At 40.0% G+C, this 16,708-nt stretch overlaps 1 protein-coding gene across 1 annotated transcript in view; it reads right to left on the bottom strand.

Moving 5' to 3' along the window:
- The window catches only part of TG (thyroglobulin), a 364,454-nt gene that overhangs the window by 52,267 nt on the left and 295,479 nt on the right, over positions 1–16,708 (bottom strand). Inside the window, exons 43-44 of the mRNA XM_078151800.1 lie at positions 3,213–3,377; positions 1,764–1,931 (exon numbers count right to left, since the gene is read on the bottom strand). Coding sequence (XP_078007926.1) covers positions 1,764–1,931; positions 3,213–3,377 — 333 coding nt within the window. The remainder of the gene's footprint in view (positions 1–1,763; positions 1,932–3,212; positions 3,378–16,708) is intronic.

Below are 16,708 nucleotides of genomic sequence, written 5' to 3'. Positions count from 1 at the left end.
AATCGGACTGTCAGAATACTCTTCTCCCAGGAAGGATGCCACTTCATAGCACTGACAAAGGATGTTACTTCCAGGATTTGGGACATGAGGAGAAATCTGACTTCCTCATGAAAGTGTTTCTCTTCTAATTCATCCTATATATGATGCTAGCTTAATGCTCCTAATGTAAAAGCTCTGAACATCTTGTTCTTCTGCTCAAAATGCAGTGCTCCCCATTGTCTAACAAATAAGCTCTAAGGCATTTCAGTCTGGTAAATGAGTTCATCCAATGTCTGGCTCCAATCTACCTTACCAGATTTAACTCCAAACAACTTGCATTAATAACTGTGGCCAAAGATATCCTACATATTCCCATCTCTATAATGTTCTTCTACATGTCAGGAATTTAATTGTATACTCTATTTGTATGTAATTTTATTTGTATTTGTATGATTTATTTGTATGATTACACTGGGGGTAGGGAACTCCAGGTAAGAAAATTCCCTCTACCAATGCAGATCAGCATTGTTGGGCAACATAAGGCCTTAGAGAATTGCCCAGAGCATGGAGGTGACAAAGTACTTTGTCTAGGGGGTGTCAGACCTGGGGACTCCTTGAAACACGAGGTCTTTCTGATTGAGTATAGCCTAATACACCACAATATCACCCTTTGTTTCAAATAATAGTTGTTGTGGTCTAGACGTGTGGCTTCATTGGTATAAGGGAACTCACTAGTATGAGAACTTTATCCAACCAAATGTTGATCAGTGACTTGTCTATAACCTGTGGTTTTAGGTTCAAGAGTTGCCCAGCTCTTGAATACATTAAGTGATTTTTCCCTTGGTCATGCCTCTATTTACTATAACATTCTGCCTCTCATCAATAATGACATTGATGATAATAATAATAATAAATAATAATAACATTTGTATAATGCTTTAAGGTTTGTTGTTGTTTCAGTCACATGTGACTCTTTGTGACCTCATTTGGGGTTTTCTTGGCAAAGATACTGTTGTGATTTGCCACTTCCCTCTCCAGCTCATTTTACAGATGAAGAAATTGAGGCAAACAGGGTGAAGTGACTTGCCCAAGGTCACATAGCTAGTGTCTGAGGCTGGATTTGAATTCAGTTTAGTCTTCCTGACTCCAGTCCCAGCACTCTATCAGTTCCACTTTAAGGTTTAGAAAGCACTTTCTCCATACCATCCTATAAGTTAGATAGTGCAAGGATTATTTTGTTTCATAGATGAGGCTCAGAAAGGTTAATTAAATTGCCCGTGGTAACAGTTAGCATCTAAGTTGGAATTTGAACCTAAGTCATCTGACCCCATTCCAGTGTTTTTATACACTATCCCATGCTGCCTCTCTTTTTCATGCCCATCACTAACTCTGCCTGCTAAGGTCTTACTAATCTTTCAACGAAACTCAAATCATCTGTCTCCTTTCATGGAGTCTTACTTGGTTCTTCTCCCTTGTACCCTCTCTCTCTCTTTCCATGATCCATCCCAGCCAGAAGTGGTCTCTCCTTCATGTGCTTACATAGACTTTTCTATTTTTTATGTTCTAAATGGTCCTGTAATTATCTGTATTCAGGTTTTCTCACCACTAACAGATTCTGAGTTCCTTTCGGGGAAGGACTGTGTCTTATGGATCCATGATCTTACCCAGTAAAGAGTACAATCTGAATAAATGGATGAATGAATGATCCAATCCTATTTTGTGGCTCACAGGAGCGCTAAAGCTTCCCTAGCACCTGACTAACTGATAATCTACAATCCACTTACCTTAATGGCCTTTGCTCTGTTGATCAGCCCATCTCGTTGAACACTTCCAATGAGCAGATCCACTTTCACCCTCAGAGATCGTTGTAATGCTTTGGTTGGAGTCTCTTGGAGATAGATGCCATCAACCACTGGTCCCCAGTAATGAAATGGGCCACTTATGGCCAGGAGCTGGGTTTGGGGATTGAAGAGATGTGACTGTTTATTACCACATAGTCACTGGGAGTTATCACATTCAATGGTCCAGATTTTTACAGCAGAATGGAAAAACTTAGAATTGGAAGAAGCCAGCTAAAATCTCACCTTCTACAGGCAGCCTTTCCCAATCCCTCTTAATTTGAGCACATTCCCTGTTGATTATTTCCAATTTATCCTGTCTGTAGCTCTTCTGTACATAGCTGTTTTCATGCTGTTTCCCTCCATAGAGTATGATTTCCTTGAGAGCAGGGACCGTCCTTTACCTTTCTTTGTATCCCTAGCACTTAGCACAGTGCCTGGTATGTATTAGGTACTTAAAAATGGATATTGACTGCCTGCCTGCCTAGAAGGAGACAGTTCTTGGAGGGCTGGAACTAAGTCTTACTGATCTTTATTATCCCCGGGATCCTACCATAGGACATTGGAAATACTACCCGCTTAATCAATGTTTGTTAAAAAAATGAATGGATGAAGGTTGTCCAGCTGCCTCATTTTTGTAGATGATAGAGCTGAGGTCCAGTACCTCACACAAGGTCACATAGATAGTTGATAGGACTAGAAGACAGGTCTTTAACTATCAGCCATTTTTTCCTTATATTTCTCCCTCAATAATATGAGCCTCATTAAAAAAAGAGATTCATAAATTGTTGGACTTTAGATATATATAATCCAACTCCCTCCTATTACAGATAAGGAGGGATCAGTTAGGTGAAGTGATTGGTTCAAAGTCACATGGATATTAGGTGTAAAAAGCAGAGCAAAACCCAAGGTCTATGGAATTCTAATCCAGTGGTTTTTCCATTGTAACATGCTGCCTTCCTTAGTATATTATTAATGTCATTGAAAACCTCTGGGTCTGATTAGCCTAACTGGCACAAAAAGAGTATTTCACTGTGCACTAAAATTAATGTTATTTTTTCAAGATGACTCAGAATTATGGTTTTTTTTTTGTAGCAGGCACTCCCTGTGAGGAAGCTTCCCCTACCCATGCAGATTTGCACAGATGCCTGGGAACACTGAGAGGATGGGGCACTCCCCCAGGTGTCACACAGCCACTATGGGTCAGAATTCAAGTATTCCTGACTCCAAGGACAGCTCTCTATCCATTGGGCCACATATTTTTTTTCCCTTTCAAAGAGTACTCATTTTGGCCATGCAGTTTGTGTTCAGACCAATGCAATACCCCAGGTGATGTCCCAGGTCCCAGTTTTAAAATTCTGTAAGATCTTCCCTACTTCCTCCTTCATTGCCCACCTTGGTTTGAACATCATTGAGGATATCAGCAGGTTTCTGGCGGAGGCAGGACATCATATCACTGTCAGGAGAGATTGGACAACTGACTTCCTGGGCGAGAGCTGCTGCCTGTTCTTGAGCCCTTTTCTGGCTAATCACTGCTGCAGGAGAGAGTGCCGAGCCACCCTAGAAGAGAATTCAGTTGTATTGATGATCATAAACTATTCCTAGAAATATAATAGATGAAATGGTAAATGATAGAGCTTTGTCATCAATCATTCACATTCAAAACTCAATACCACATAGATCTGTAGCTGTCTTTCAAATCTGGCTTGCATGCAATCTATAGTGAGTGTTAATTTTCAGTGGATGCCGAAACATTTATTCCTTTTCAAAGAGATTTTATTTTAAGTGTGTAACCTATAGTCAGACCAATATAGTATGACAAACGGACCTTACATGGAGCAGTTGGCCCCCTCAGACATCATACACCAAAAACTCTGCTTGACTAAAATTTCTCCTGTTGACTTGCTTCAGGAACTGACCAATACCACCACTTCAGTGACTGAATAACAACATATGGGGGGAGGGAACCCAACACAAATATACACATATATACAAACATAATATAATGTGTATACAGAATAAAACAAATTTTGAGGAAAGAATGCTAATAACCAAGAGTTGGGGGGTAGGATAGGGATGATAAATGGCCCTGTGGCAGAGGTGGCATTCAAGATGGGCTTTGAAGGAAGCCTGGAATTCAATTATCCAGAAGTGAAGAAGTAGCTAATTCCAGTTTCCTCCATTTCTGCAAAGGCAGGAGATAGAAGGTGATGTAAGTATAGGGAAGAGCTAGCAATTCTATTTCATTGGAATAAAGAATGTGTGAAGGGTATCAATAAGAAATAAGACTGAAAAGCTAGATGAGAGTCAACTTGTGGAGAAATTTAAATGGGAAGCTGACATCTGTGACCTCAGTTTCCTCATCTATAAAATGAGGGGTCAGATTAGATGGTCCCTCCCAGTCCTAGATCTATGATCTTATGATTCCATGATTTTATATTTTATCTTGGGGGCAACAGGTAACTACTGGTCAGATTTGTGCTATAGGAATAGTAATTTGGCAGATGTGTGGAGGATGGATTATGGTTCGGAATTGTGAGGGACAAAAGGCAGGAAGTTCAATGAGGAGCCTTTTGAAATAGTTCAGGTAGAGGTGATGATTGTCTGAACCAAGGCAGAGATTGCATAAAGGGAAAAAAGGAGATAGTTTTAGAGAGATGTTGTGGTAGTAGAATCAATAATTCTGGGTAACAAGTCAGTGTACCCCCAAAGCAGGTTGGTATGCTAAGTGTAATTGAATGCTATAGACAGCATGACTTGTAGGTTCAGGTGAGGTCACTTGGGGCTGGAGTTGTCAGTGAAAGACACAGAGTTAAGAATCTATATGAGTGCACACCTAACGGGAGAAATGGGGTGAACAAAGGCAGAGAAATGGGGATGTGTATGTTGTATTTAAAGAACAGTACACTACAATGGGGCAAGGGGTTCACAAAGGTGGTGAGGGGTATTGCTTTATCAGATTGGAATCAAGTCATATAGGGCCTTGAATACCGGGCTAAGGAGTCTGGATTTTACTTTATAAGCAATAAAGAACTATTGTGGATTTCTGAGCTGAGAAGAGATGTGATTAGAAAGAATAAATCAATCAATCTGGGTATATTGAGCTTTAATTAATGAAAATTCTTGATGCATTTAAACTAGTATTGGATTTACACCCAATTTGTTAGGAGCACAGATGCTAGAGAACAGGAGGTGTGCCTGCAAGATGTCACAGCATTTAAATTGAATTTGGGTCCTTTTAAGATTATTCATTCTAAGGATATAGTGTATTACAATTAGCCTCTGTGATAGCATTCTTCTTCTTCTTTTTTTTTTAAATTCACTATACTAGAAACCAAGGGAGTTTATGTATCCTGGTGGTATGGTGGATAGTGTTGGCCCCAGAGTTAGGAGGAATTGTGTTAAAATCCAGCCTCAGATACTTACTAGCTATGTGACCCTGGGCAAGTCACTTAACTCTCTTTGCTTCAGTTTCCTTATCTGTAAAATAAGCTGGAGAAGGAATTGACAAACCACTCTAGTATCATTGTCAAGAAAACCCCAAACGGGGTCACAAAGCATTGGATACTAAACAAGAACAGCAAAGGGCATAGGAAGAGACAGGCAGAGCCAGCCCTGATAGTAAGATCATAGATTTAGAGCCGGAAGGGACCTTGGAAGTCATCTCTTCCAATTCTGTCCCTTTATTTTACAGGTGAGAATACTGAGGGCCAGAGAGATAGTCAGGGAGGGAAGAGATTTACGCAGGGTCACATAGGTAGCACATGTGAAAGCTGGAATTTCAACCAGGTCCCTGTGATGGCACATTTAGTGTTTTTCATTAAGTCATTGCTCCAGATGCATTTCCTCGGCTGCCTCTGCTAGTCCTCCTAGTTCAGACACTGGACTTCCCACAAAAGACCTGAGACAACATATTATAGCAGGAGATGCAGTTGACTAGGAGCCCAGAGAGCTGGGCGTCCTCCTCTGCCCTTTATAGCTGTCCTTACTCTGGACAAATCTCTTTGGAAAATGAGAAATTGAAGACTTCACCTTCCTAGGCCCTTGGATTTATGATTGTATGAATAATGCATATATCGAAAGAGATTTCCTATGATGGATTATATATCCTCATACATTATCAAATACCTACAAACCTACTGCCAGTTACTGGTACAGCCTGATAAAGACAGCTATAACAGGCGACACGGATCTTGAGTTGCTGCTATATTCTTTTGTAAGAAACCATACATTCTGATCCCTCTTTTAAGGGAAGGAAGGAAGGAAGGAAGGAAGGAAGGAAGGAAGGAAGGAAGGAAGGAAGGAAGGAAGGAAGGAAGGAAGGAAGGAAGCACCTTCTATGTGCCAGCTACTGGGCTAACTGCCTTACCAATATTATCGCATTTGTTCTTCACAACAATGCTGGAATGTAGGTGCTATTATTACTTCAATTTCATAGATGAGGAAACTGAGGCCGAGAGCAATTAAGTGACTTGCCTACATTCACACAGCTAGTAAGTGTCTGAGATTGAATTTGAACTTGAGTCTTCCTAACTAACTGCCAGCCCAGTGTTCCATCCCTTGTATTCCCTAGCTGGGAAGAATCAATGAAAAGACTCATAGAATGTTAAAGGCAGAAAAGATCTATCCCCAACTCTATATTTTATACATGAGGAAAGAGTTCTAGAAAGGGAAAATGATTTGCCCAAGACCACATGGCTAGAATCACATCACAGCATTTAAAACTGGAAGGGACCTTAAAGTCCGTCTGGTTGAATGAACACATTTTGCAGATAGAAAACAGGCCCAGATGAGGTAAAGACACCCTCCTTTTGAAGTTCCCTCAGTAATATATAGCAGTGGTTTTGTAATGATTCCTTCTGCCTCCTCTCCCCTCCCACATAAAGAAGAAATATTTCCAACTATGAGATAAATCTATTTCAGTTTTTTTTTCTTTAGACCAAGGACTTTTAAGGTTTTTTGAGTGTCATGGACTGCTTTGGCAGCCCAATGAAGCCCATGAACCCCTGATCAGAATAATGTTATTATATTTACCCATGGTCATAGACTCCCAGGTTAAGAATTTCTGGTTTAGATAGAAATTCCAAAGATTCCTGCTTGGTTTTCAGAACTGCCAGCATGACCAGCTATAAAAAGTTTTATGTCTTTAGTCCCATGCAAAAGAAAGTGGGAGGATTGCAAAACCACATTCCATTGTGATAAAGGGTCCACGCTAATGGACAGCCTAGACAACAACTCCCCACCCACATGGAACATGGCGGCCTTAGAGTCTAATTTAAAGACTCCAGAGGTGCCTGATGCTTAAGACCCCAACATGTCATGACTGGGAGCACCAGAAAGCATTTTCAGTGTCTGACCTTACTTGATGAGAATTGGGACTCATAGAGGCTAGGATATCAGAGCAAGTCCCTTTATTGCTGATTATTTTATGACTTCCTCATTCCTCACACATAATGGTCTCTTGCCTCACCTCTGCCTCTTAGAATCCTGGCTTCCTTTGAGACTCAACTCAAATACAATTTTTTGCAGGAGACCTTTCCCAGCTCTCCTTTCCCCAAAGCTTTCTCTCTGAGATGTCCTTCATTTGCTTTGTATTCATCTTATATGTACCGATTCCTCTGGAATGTAGGCTCCTCTAAGGCCAAGCCTGTTTGCACCTTTCTCTGTACCCTGAGTGCCTAGCACAGTGTCTGGCACTCAGTAGGCACTTAATAAAATGCTTTTTGGCTTTATGACATATAAGTGTCTAGAACAAAGAATGTTAATGCTGTTCAACATCTTCCAACCCAACCTCCTCATGATCCAGATAAGAAAACTGAGATCCAGAGAGAGAAAAATGCCCTTTCTCTCACCCAGTCACAGAGCTAGCTAGAGCAAGAACTCAGGGTTCCTGACTCCTAGGCCATGGATTCTTCCTCTATAGTACTCTATCCTTCTGTCCTTTATGGCCAGCACACCCAACATTTCATTTTCTTTGTAAGCATGCAGAGACTTTTGAGAATGAAGGGGTTTATATTTTGTGTGTGTTGTTTTTTTTTTCTCTTAAAAAGAAAAATACCCAGGAAATTCAAGGTCAAAGGAAATTCCAGATCCAGACAACAGCCTTAACCTCAAAACTTCTGAACTAATCACAATATAGGGTAAACTAACCTACTTTTAAGAAAAGAACTTAAACATTAACCACCTGAGAAGATATAAATTCGAAGACAGGTCCCCTGAATTTTCATTTCTCTGACTATATTATGTAAAGCCAGGGTTCCTGATAAGGAAGTGGTTAAAGGCATTGGCTTGCCTGATTTCACTAAGCCACTAAAGAACTTTCCACTTTCACAGTTACTTTGAAAAAAAAAAGTAGAACCTCATATGAGAAAAGTTTTGTAAAATACTGGAACAAATCCTGGGTTTAGACCTGGGTTCATATCCTGGATACCACATTTACTAGGTGGGTGAATTTGGGCAAAGTAATTTTACTTCTCCAAGACCTTAATTTCCTTATCTGTAAAATGGGGATAATAATATTTTACCATGTACCTCATAGGATCATAGATTTATAGCTAGAAGGGGCCTTTAGAGGCCACTGAGTACAATTTCCCTATTTTACAAATGAGGAAACTAAGATATGGAAAGGTTAAGTGACTTGCCCATAGGGACATAGCTAGTAAATAGATGAAACAGAATTTGAGTCTAGGTCTTAGGAGTCAGGACTTAGATCTTAGGTCTCAGGACTCCAAATCCAGTGCCCTATCCACTATTCCATTTGTAAAAGACAACACTTTACAAATCTTAAGATGCTATGTAAGTGTGAACTGTCATTGTTAGCCCATTTTACAGATGAGGTAACTGTGACCAGAGAGTTAGAATCTTACTCAATTGCACATGGATAATGAATGGCAGTGTCAGGACTTGAATACTAGCTTCTTGATTCAGTCCAGTGTATTTTCCCCAACCATCTATTGCCCTGTTTTCCCTCTTGTCTTCCTGATACGCTTCAAGTTTGTGAACATGGAAATCTTTATGATTCTGTCACTTAAAATACATTGATTGACTAATAACTTCCACTTCTACAGAGTTTTACACTTTACAGTATCTAGTACATAGTTGTGTTTAACCAATGCATGTTGATCAAGGAAGCAACAGCTTCCATTTTTACAATGCTCTGAAGCTTGCAAAGTTCTAACAACCAGCTGAGGTCTCTGGTTCCAGTCTGATCGGTTGTACTTTACATGTGACATCAGACCTTTCAGTATCTGTTGGAGGAAAGCCATCAGTTCTTCAGCCCCTGAAGCATCCATCATCTAAAGTTGACCTAGCTATCATATGGCATTTGCGTTTCCTCTAGTTTCTGGGCCCTAAAAATAGAACAGGATGGAACCACATTTGCTGACCACACTTTGTCTCTCTAGGGCTTCTGGGGCCTCAAAGATAAAAGCATCCTCAATTAACCACATGGGTAGCCACCACGAGCTTCCTGTTCATATACTTGATAATATCCTAGGTAGAAGATGGTGAAAGTTAAAACAAGCAAAAGACATGTAGCCACTACAAATGCTTGAACTATTGTAGGAGAGTCTAGGATACTGTTGCTTTCATAGGTAGCCAATGGCAACCCCTTTCCTGCTAAAAAGTTATACTTTTCAACTAGATGGTATTCTCCTGGAAGGCAGGGACCATGTCATTCATTCTTGTCTTCTCCAGTATCAAGAAAAATACTTGATACAGACTAATAGTTCAATACACAGAAGAGATTGACTTATGCTTCAGGGAGTGGTTGATGTACTTAATTGAAGGCCTAGCTTAATGCCACTTCCTCAATGAAGCCTCATCCAGTTCCTTCAGCCAGGAGTTGCAGTAATCTATGCCACCTTAGTCCTCTCTTAGTGTTTAGATTGTAAACTCCTTAAGGAGAGGACTGTCTCTTGCCTCTTTTTTTAATCCCTAGTGCTTAGCACAATGTAAGTAGTAAGTGCTTACTAAGTATTGATTGATTGATTGTGTATGAACCTCTTCCCCATCACCTCCTGTGCTGGCTACTTGTGTCTATACTTGATCACCCTACTCCACTGTAGACGCCATAAGAGCAGGGGTCATGCCTTCTTCTTCTTCTTTGTAATCATAAATAGAATGGAGACCAAATGAAGTTCCTTGAGTATCCTCATCACAGACTTTCAGAGCTGGAAGGCATCTTAGCAGCCCTATATAGTCCACCCCACACCCAGAAAAGAATGCCTATTACAATAGACCCAACAAGGGGCCTTACCACTTTGCCTGAAGACCTTCCATGAGGGGGAGTCTATTATCTCCCTGGGTGGTACAGGGTAAGCCTTAATAAGAGCTTTTCAACCGAATTGAATTGGAATAGGGAAAAGAGTCATGGATTTGGGATCAGTGCATCCTGGCTCCAACACTTATCCCTATAACCATGGGCCAGCTATTTCACCTCCCTGAGACTCATCTGTCTCATAGAAATGTTCACATTCACACTAAGTACCTCACAAGATTCCGAGTTAAGCCATTTGTAAACCTGAAGAGAGCGTATAAATGTAAATAATGATTTCTATAAGACAATTAGCTCCACAAGAGCAGGGACTCCTACCAAAGATTCATACTTCCTTCCCAGGAAGGAAGAGGATAAACATTTACATAGTGCCTACTATGTGCCAGGAACTGTGCTAAGTAATTTTTACAAATATTATCTCATTTGATTCTCAGAGTATCTTTGTGAAGTAGGTGCTGTTTTACAGTTGAGGAAACTGAGGCAAAAAGAGGTTAAGTGACTTGCCCAGGGTCATCCCGCTAGAAGTGCCTAAGGCTGGATCTTCCTGATTCTAGGCCCACTGCTCTGTCCACTGCACTACCAGCTGCCCACACATTGTTCCATAAAAAGCATGTGCCTAATGCGTTGTTGGTGAATTAGTTATTAATTTGCAGATGAAATATCAACATTGAATTAATTTGGTTATCCTATAACCACTAAAAAAGTAGAATGTAGCACTAAATATTATACTGTAGAGGCAGGAGAGATGACTTTGGACTGAGGTGATCAAGGAAGAACATAGGCTTCCTTCCAGGGCTCTTCAAGTATCCCAGAATCTCAGAGTTGGGAGTGACCTTGGAGACCCTCCAGTCCAACCCCCATCTGAGCAAGAACCCTTCCTATGCCACACCTGATAAGCGTTCAGTCAATCTCTACTGGAAATCCTCCAGTGGCATCCAATTCCTCTTTTGGACAATTCTGATTGTACTGGGTTTAGATGGAGTGCAGCACTGGGGATGGCTGGGAAAGAAAGGTATTCCAAGCATGAGGATGGTATTAGCCAAGGCCCAGAAGTAGGAATGAACAGGGCTTGGTTATTCTAGGATTATACAGACAAGCTTGGTTGATAGAAAATTTTCTACCTTTATTAAGTCATTTATAATCTTCCTTCAACTATATGGTCAGTTACTATCCTACTTTATCTGACGGTCTACATTGTAAAAGACCTTCCTTGACACCAGAGATTATGATTTAAAAAAAAAAAAGCAAGACTGTGTCTCTTTATCTGTCCCAGGCTGGACAAGCCACTCGTGGCTTGATTATTCACATATTCTTCTTGACAATTTGGGTAGGTTCACTGATCCTTAGGCATCCTGATGCATTCTTCCCCCCACCCCGAAGATTAATCTAGTAAAGTGTTCAGAAGGTAGATTGGGGTTAAAGGAGACCAGAGTGCAGGAAAGCTTTCTTGTAGTCTAAGCACAGAGTGATAAGGACCTCAAGTAGAGGTCTCTTGAAACTCTGTTTCCCTATTAGAACATAAGTTTCTTAAAGGCAGACACTGTCTCAAATACCTAGCACCTGACATTTAACAAGCTATTACAAATACTTTTCCATTCCATTCCAAATGACTCAAATAAAATGACTTTCTAAACCCAAGTAGAGTAAGGACCATAGGATTGTAAAGGAAGAGATGAAAGGGAGAGACTTTGAGAAAGAAAAATCAGTGGAACCTGGTGTCCATGCACAAGAATTACAGTTTTGAGATAGCTATCAGAGATGGAGGGAATATCTGTCACTAGGTAATTGAGCAAAGATATTTCATTGATATGCACAGAGATTGAAGCCCATTTCCCCCTGGACAAAATTTAAAATCCTCAATCTGACATTTAAAGACGTTCACAATCTGACTTCCATCTCTCTTTAAGTCTTAACTCAATATTATTCCTTCTTATGCATTCTTTTTCAGTCAAACTGGTCTGTTAGCTATTGGCCATGTGCAACATTCCTTCTCTATCTTCCATGACATCTTTGAACAGGTGGTCCTCCATTCCTAGAATACCACTCCGTCCACACTAGAATCTTTTGCTTCCTTCAAAGCCCAGCTCAGGCACCACCTACCTCACAGAACCACTCCTGATCCCACCCCTCCCAACCCTGGCTCTTGCATCCCATTACACTTACATGCTGCTATGTCTGTGCAGATGGTGGGTGTGAAGATCATCAGGATGTAAATTCCTGAATGGCAAGGACTGTTTTGTTTTCATCCTTTAATCCCTAGTGATTTGTTAGCACACAGTAGTCACTTAATAAATATTTATTGAATTAAATTAAATTGAACCTATCCAAATCTTCCCAAACCTATGCCAAATTCAAGCCCCACCACCAATCATTAAGCCTTCCTGTATTCTCTGATGCTAGTAGATCTCACTGCCTTTGAAATCTGATTCTGCTTTTCATCTGAACCACACAAGTTAGTACTTAATTATAACTTGTCTCTTACCATTCATTGTGGTTTCCTTTGGGTTAATCTTGTCACTCCAGCTCCTTGAAGGAAGAGGCCATGTTTTCTTCTTGATCCTCCCCCCCCCAAAAAAAACCCTCTAGCATGGAGCTGGTCACAAAGAAGGCACTAAAATCATATTATTTGATGAATAAATTTGATGGAAAGAAATAGGCTAATGGAAAGTCATAGAATGGGCTGCTCAATAACTCCATTCACCATTCTTGTCACATCTTCCTCTTCTAAACAAAAACTCCCTTTCCTGATCACAGTTTCCCTTTATGTACTGTCTACCCTGTTTCTCTATTAGAACATAAGTTTCTTAAAGGCAGGCACTGTCTCAAATACCTAGCACCTGACATTTAATAGGCTATTAAAAATACTTTTCTATTCCACTCCAAGTGACTCAGATGAATTGACTTCCTAAACCCAAGGCACTATTATAGTTCTCTTTAATGTTTCCATATTTAAAATATTTTGCTTTCCTGATTCATAGAAGAAAGAGTTTTACTATAATTTGCAACTCTTACATTTTGGCAATACTTTAATGGGACAATGGTAATTGGTAAAACTTTAATCTTGGAGTATCAGCCTTAGGGCTTAAAGATATTTGCTTTCCTATATTTACTTAGTGAAAGTTCTTGGCTTTCTGCACCAGTTCCCCTGTTTGTTTGAATATAAGATTGCAGGGGACTTGGGTAATACAAAAAGGGTACTGGGTCTCCTTATCCTTTTTTCATGGGAGCTAGGGAGTGGAAGCATTGAGAGCAGATGGAGCAAAGACTGGAATGAAGAAGAGTCAAGTTTAAATCTGGCCTAGACACTAGCTGAATAAGTCTGGGCAAGTCATTTAACTGCTATTATTTTCTTCATCTGTAAAATGCAGGTATTAAGTACCTGTAGTTCTTACCTCATAGGAATATTGCAAGGATCAAGTGAGATAATGCATGCAAAGTATTTTGAAAAACCTATAAACAAATAAATCAATTGTTGTGGTTGTTATTATTATTATTATTATTATTATTATTATTTTATTCTTCTCATCTTTTTTGATGATTCAGATAGAAATGATACTGAGAAAATTATTCTTCAATCAATAAATGTTTATTTATTGATTGACTTGTTGTCATTCTTTCACACTTAATGTTCTATGAACTACTGTACAAATGGATAAAATAACTACCTTTTGTAGCTGCATAAAAGTGTTAGGATATTAGCCCACAGATAGCATCCTCAGCACAATTTCAATTGCAAATAGGACAATAGAGATGATATACACTTTGTCTTATTCCCATATCATTTGATCTTCTCTGGCAGATCTCTATATCTTTAAACCATTTTTGTTTCACGTAGCTTAGAGATTATGAATACATAGTATGTTGACATTTATTAAAAACTTTGCTCTTAAGTTTTTTTGGATCAGTGTTATGTCTTGGTGACAATTGATATTATCAACAATTATTAATATTGTAGTCCAAGCATACATGAGAGACAATCATAGTCTTCCACTTACTAGTTGTGTGATCTCAGGCACACCAGTTTCCTTCTCTAAGTCTCAGTTTCCTTATTAATAAAATGAATTTACAAATAAAATAAAATAAAGTTAATAAAGTAAAATGGATGAGTTGATTTCTAAGGTTCCTCAAGCTCTGAAATTCTAGGCGAGTCCCATTTCCTAATAATGTCTTTCCATTGAATTCAAGAAATCTTAAGTGCCTACTGCGTATACAGTATTGTGCTAGATGTTGAGTATACAGAGATGATACAAACCAGTAGGTGCCCAGCTAACAGTAACAAATGGTAGACCATGCTGTGTGACGGTGAGGTACAGACAATGTTCTGAGAGAAACTGGAAGAAGGGAAGATCACTTTCAGCTACAGGGATAAGGAAATGATTCATGAGGGAGGCGATTGTCCAGGTGAACCCAGAAGGGGGCAGAGGAGGAGGGGAGACCATTCCAGTCCAGTTGGATGAGGGTGGGGGAGGGAAGAGAATAAGTGCTTATATAGTACCTACTCTGCTCCAGGCACTGTGCTAAGAACTTTACAAATATATCATTGGATCCTCACGACAATATTATGAGGTAGGTGCTGTTATTTCCCCCATTCTACAATTGAGAAAACTGAAGCAAACTTAACTAATTAAGCGACTTGCTCAGGCTCACACAGCTAGTAAGTGTTTGAGGCCATATTTGAACTCAGGTCTTCTTAATTCCAGGTGCAAAGCTCTATCCACTGTAGATGGCTTAGGAGATGGGAAAGAATAGGAAGAGATTAAGGGATGGTCAACAATCCACCTGATGGAACACAGAGGACTTAAGGTGGGAGGAAAATGAACTGAGGCCAGAAAGATAACAAACTTTTGAAGAAAAATGTTCAAGATCTAAATGAATGAATCTCTAAAATAGTGGAATGATAGGTTTGAGTGCAGAAAATTTTCCACAGGGGACAGTGAGATAAGAACAGAAGCAGGGAAGAGTGGGATCAGAGTGGTAACAGACTGGAGAATGGCAAATATGTTGAAGCATAGAGTATGTGATGGAGAAAAGTTTAAGAAGACTCAAACAGACCTCTGCTTCAAGGATCTGTGATTTCATTGGCCAAGCAATCCCTCCACCAATGCAGATGGTAACCCCTGGACTGAGAGTCAGAAGATGTGATTTGGAGCCCTGACTGTCACTAAACAACTGTTATTTCCTTTGGCCAGTACCTTGGGCTTCAATGTCTTTATTTGCAAAATGAGAATTGAATTAATCCCAAAGGTCTTATCCTTTTTGGGAGGTTCTGGACTTCTTTGGCAGTCTATTGAAACAGATGGATCCCTTCTCAGAATAACGTGGCATTGCCTATTGTCATAAATGAAGCAAATGCTAAATTTCACTTACACGTTAGCGAAAATAAAAATGTAATTTTCCCCATCCAAATCCACAGATCCCTTGAAATTCATTTGAGTAACCCAGATAGAAAACCCTGTCACTAAAAGATCTCTAAATTCTTTCCAGCTTTAACATTTTGTGCTTCCGTCAAGGCTGGTGGTGCCTATCTCCATGGCCCAAACAATTAACCACCAAGCATAGTAGCTACTTAATAAGTGCTTGTTAGGCGAGATGGGACTGGATTGTCTGATGGCCTCACAAATACACAGAATCTCAGTGATGGTAGGGACCTCAGGGTTCTCTCAGCCCAATTTATACCTGCACAAGAATGCCCCCTGCAATATTCCCAATGAACAGCAACCTTTTGTTTCTGGTGAGGGACCTCTCTGAACTTTGCTGGGCTGGTGCTCAGGTAAGGCCAGGGGTAGGATCTAAACTGGGCTTGGATACTGCCGGCACAACCTTTGGGAACTCAGGTTCACTTCCAGTTCATGATGACACCATGGAGGAGGACTTTAGTAGAGGAAAGGCACACTGTCAGTGTTTGGTAAATATTTTGTGAACTTCATCATTCAAAAGTTTGTTGCAGTGAGAATACGGAAGACCTGGAATGCCAGAGTTGTCTATATTCTCTCAGTATTCTCACTGCTTCTCCTCCATGCATGAGATGCTCTTCTTTTTCTTCCCTGTCATTCAAGTGTCAGTTAAAATCTCACCTTGTACAGGAAGCTTTCCCCAATCCCTCTAAATTCTAGTGTGTTTATTTCCCATTTATCCTGAATATAGGCTGTTTGGATATATTTACTCTTATGTCGCCTCCTCTATTAGACTGTGATCTTTGACCTCTCTTTGTATTCCCAGCACTTAGCACAGTGCCTGGCACATAGTAGGTGCATATGAATGTCTATCGACTGACTGAGGTGCCCATGTCCACACGATAGGTATAGGCCCAGACAGAAAGAGGGGTTTTAAATTTCCTGTTCCTCCTCTCTTTGAAAGTCCCTCCAAATACTGCCGCTCTTCAACTTGACAAGTGGAAAGCACACTTTGGTTCAGTTTAGCTCTATGAAAAAGAAGTTAGTCTGCTAAGCCAGCAAGTCTGTGCTCCAAGTTTCTACAGACTTCACGGAAATGACTTTTTCCACCTGTCACAAATATGTCTAATTTTCCCAGTCTCTTACTTGTTTATACATGGCAGTCAGAAATACCTTGCATTAAAATGTCTAATTTTCCAGTCACATTGGAGTTTGTTACGTGT

The sequence above is a fragment of the Phascolarctos cinereus genome, unplaced genomic scaffold (assembly GCF_003287225.1).
Source record: "Phascolarctos cinereus isolate Bilbo 61053 unplaced genomic scaffold, phaCin_HiC Scaffold_4;HRSCAF=312, whole genome shotgun sequence".
NCBI classification, from domain to species: domain Eukaryota; kingdom Metazoa; phylum Chordata; class Mammalia; order Diprotodontia; family Phascolarctidae; genus Phascolarctos; species Phascolarctos cinereus.
This window is presented reverse-complemented; position numbering and strand designations above follow the sequence as displayed.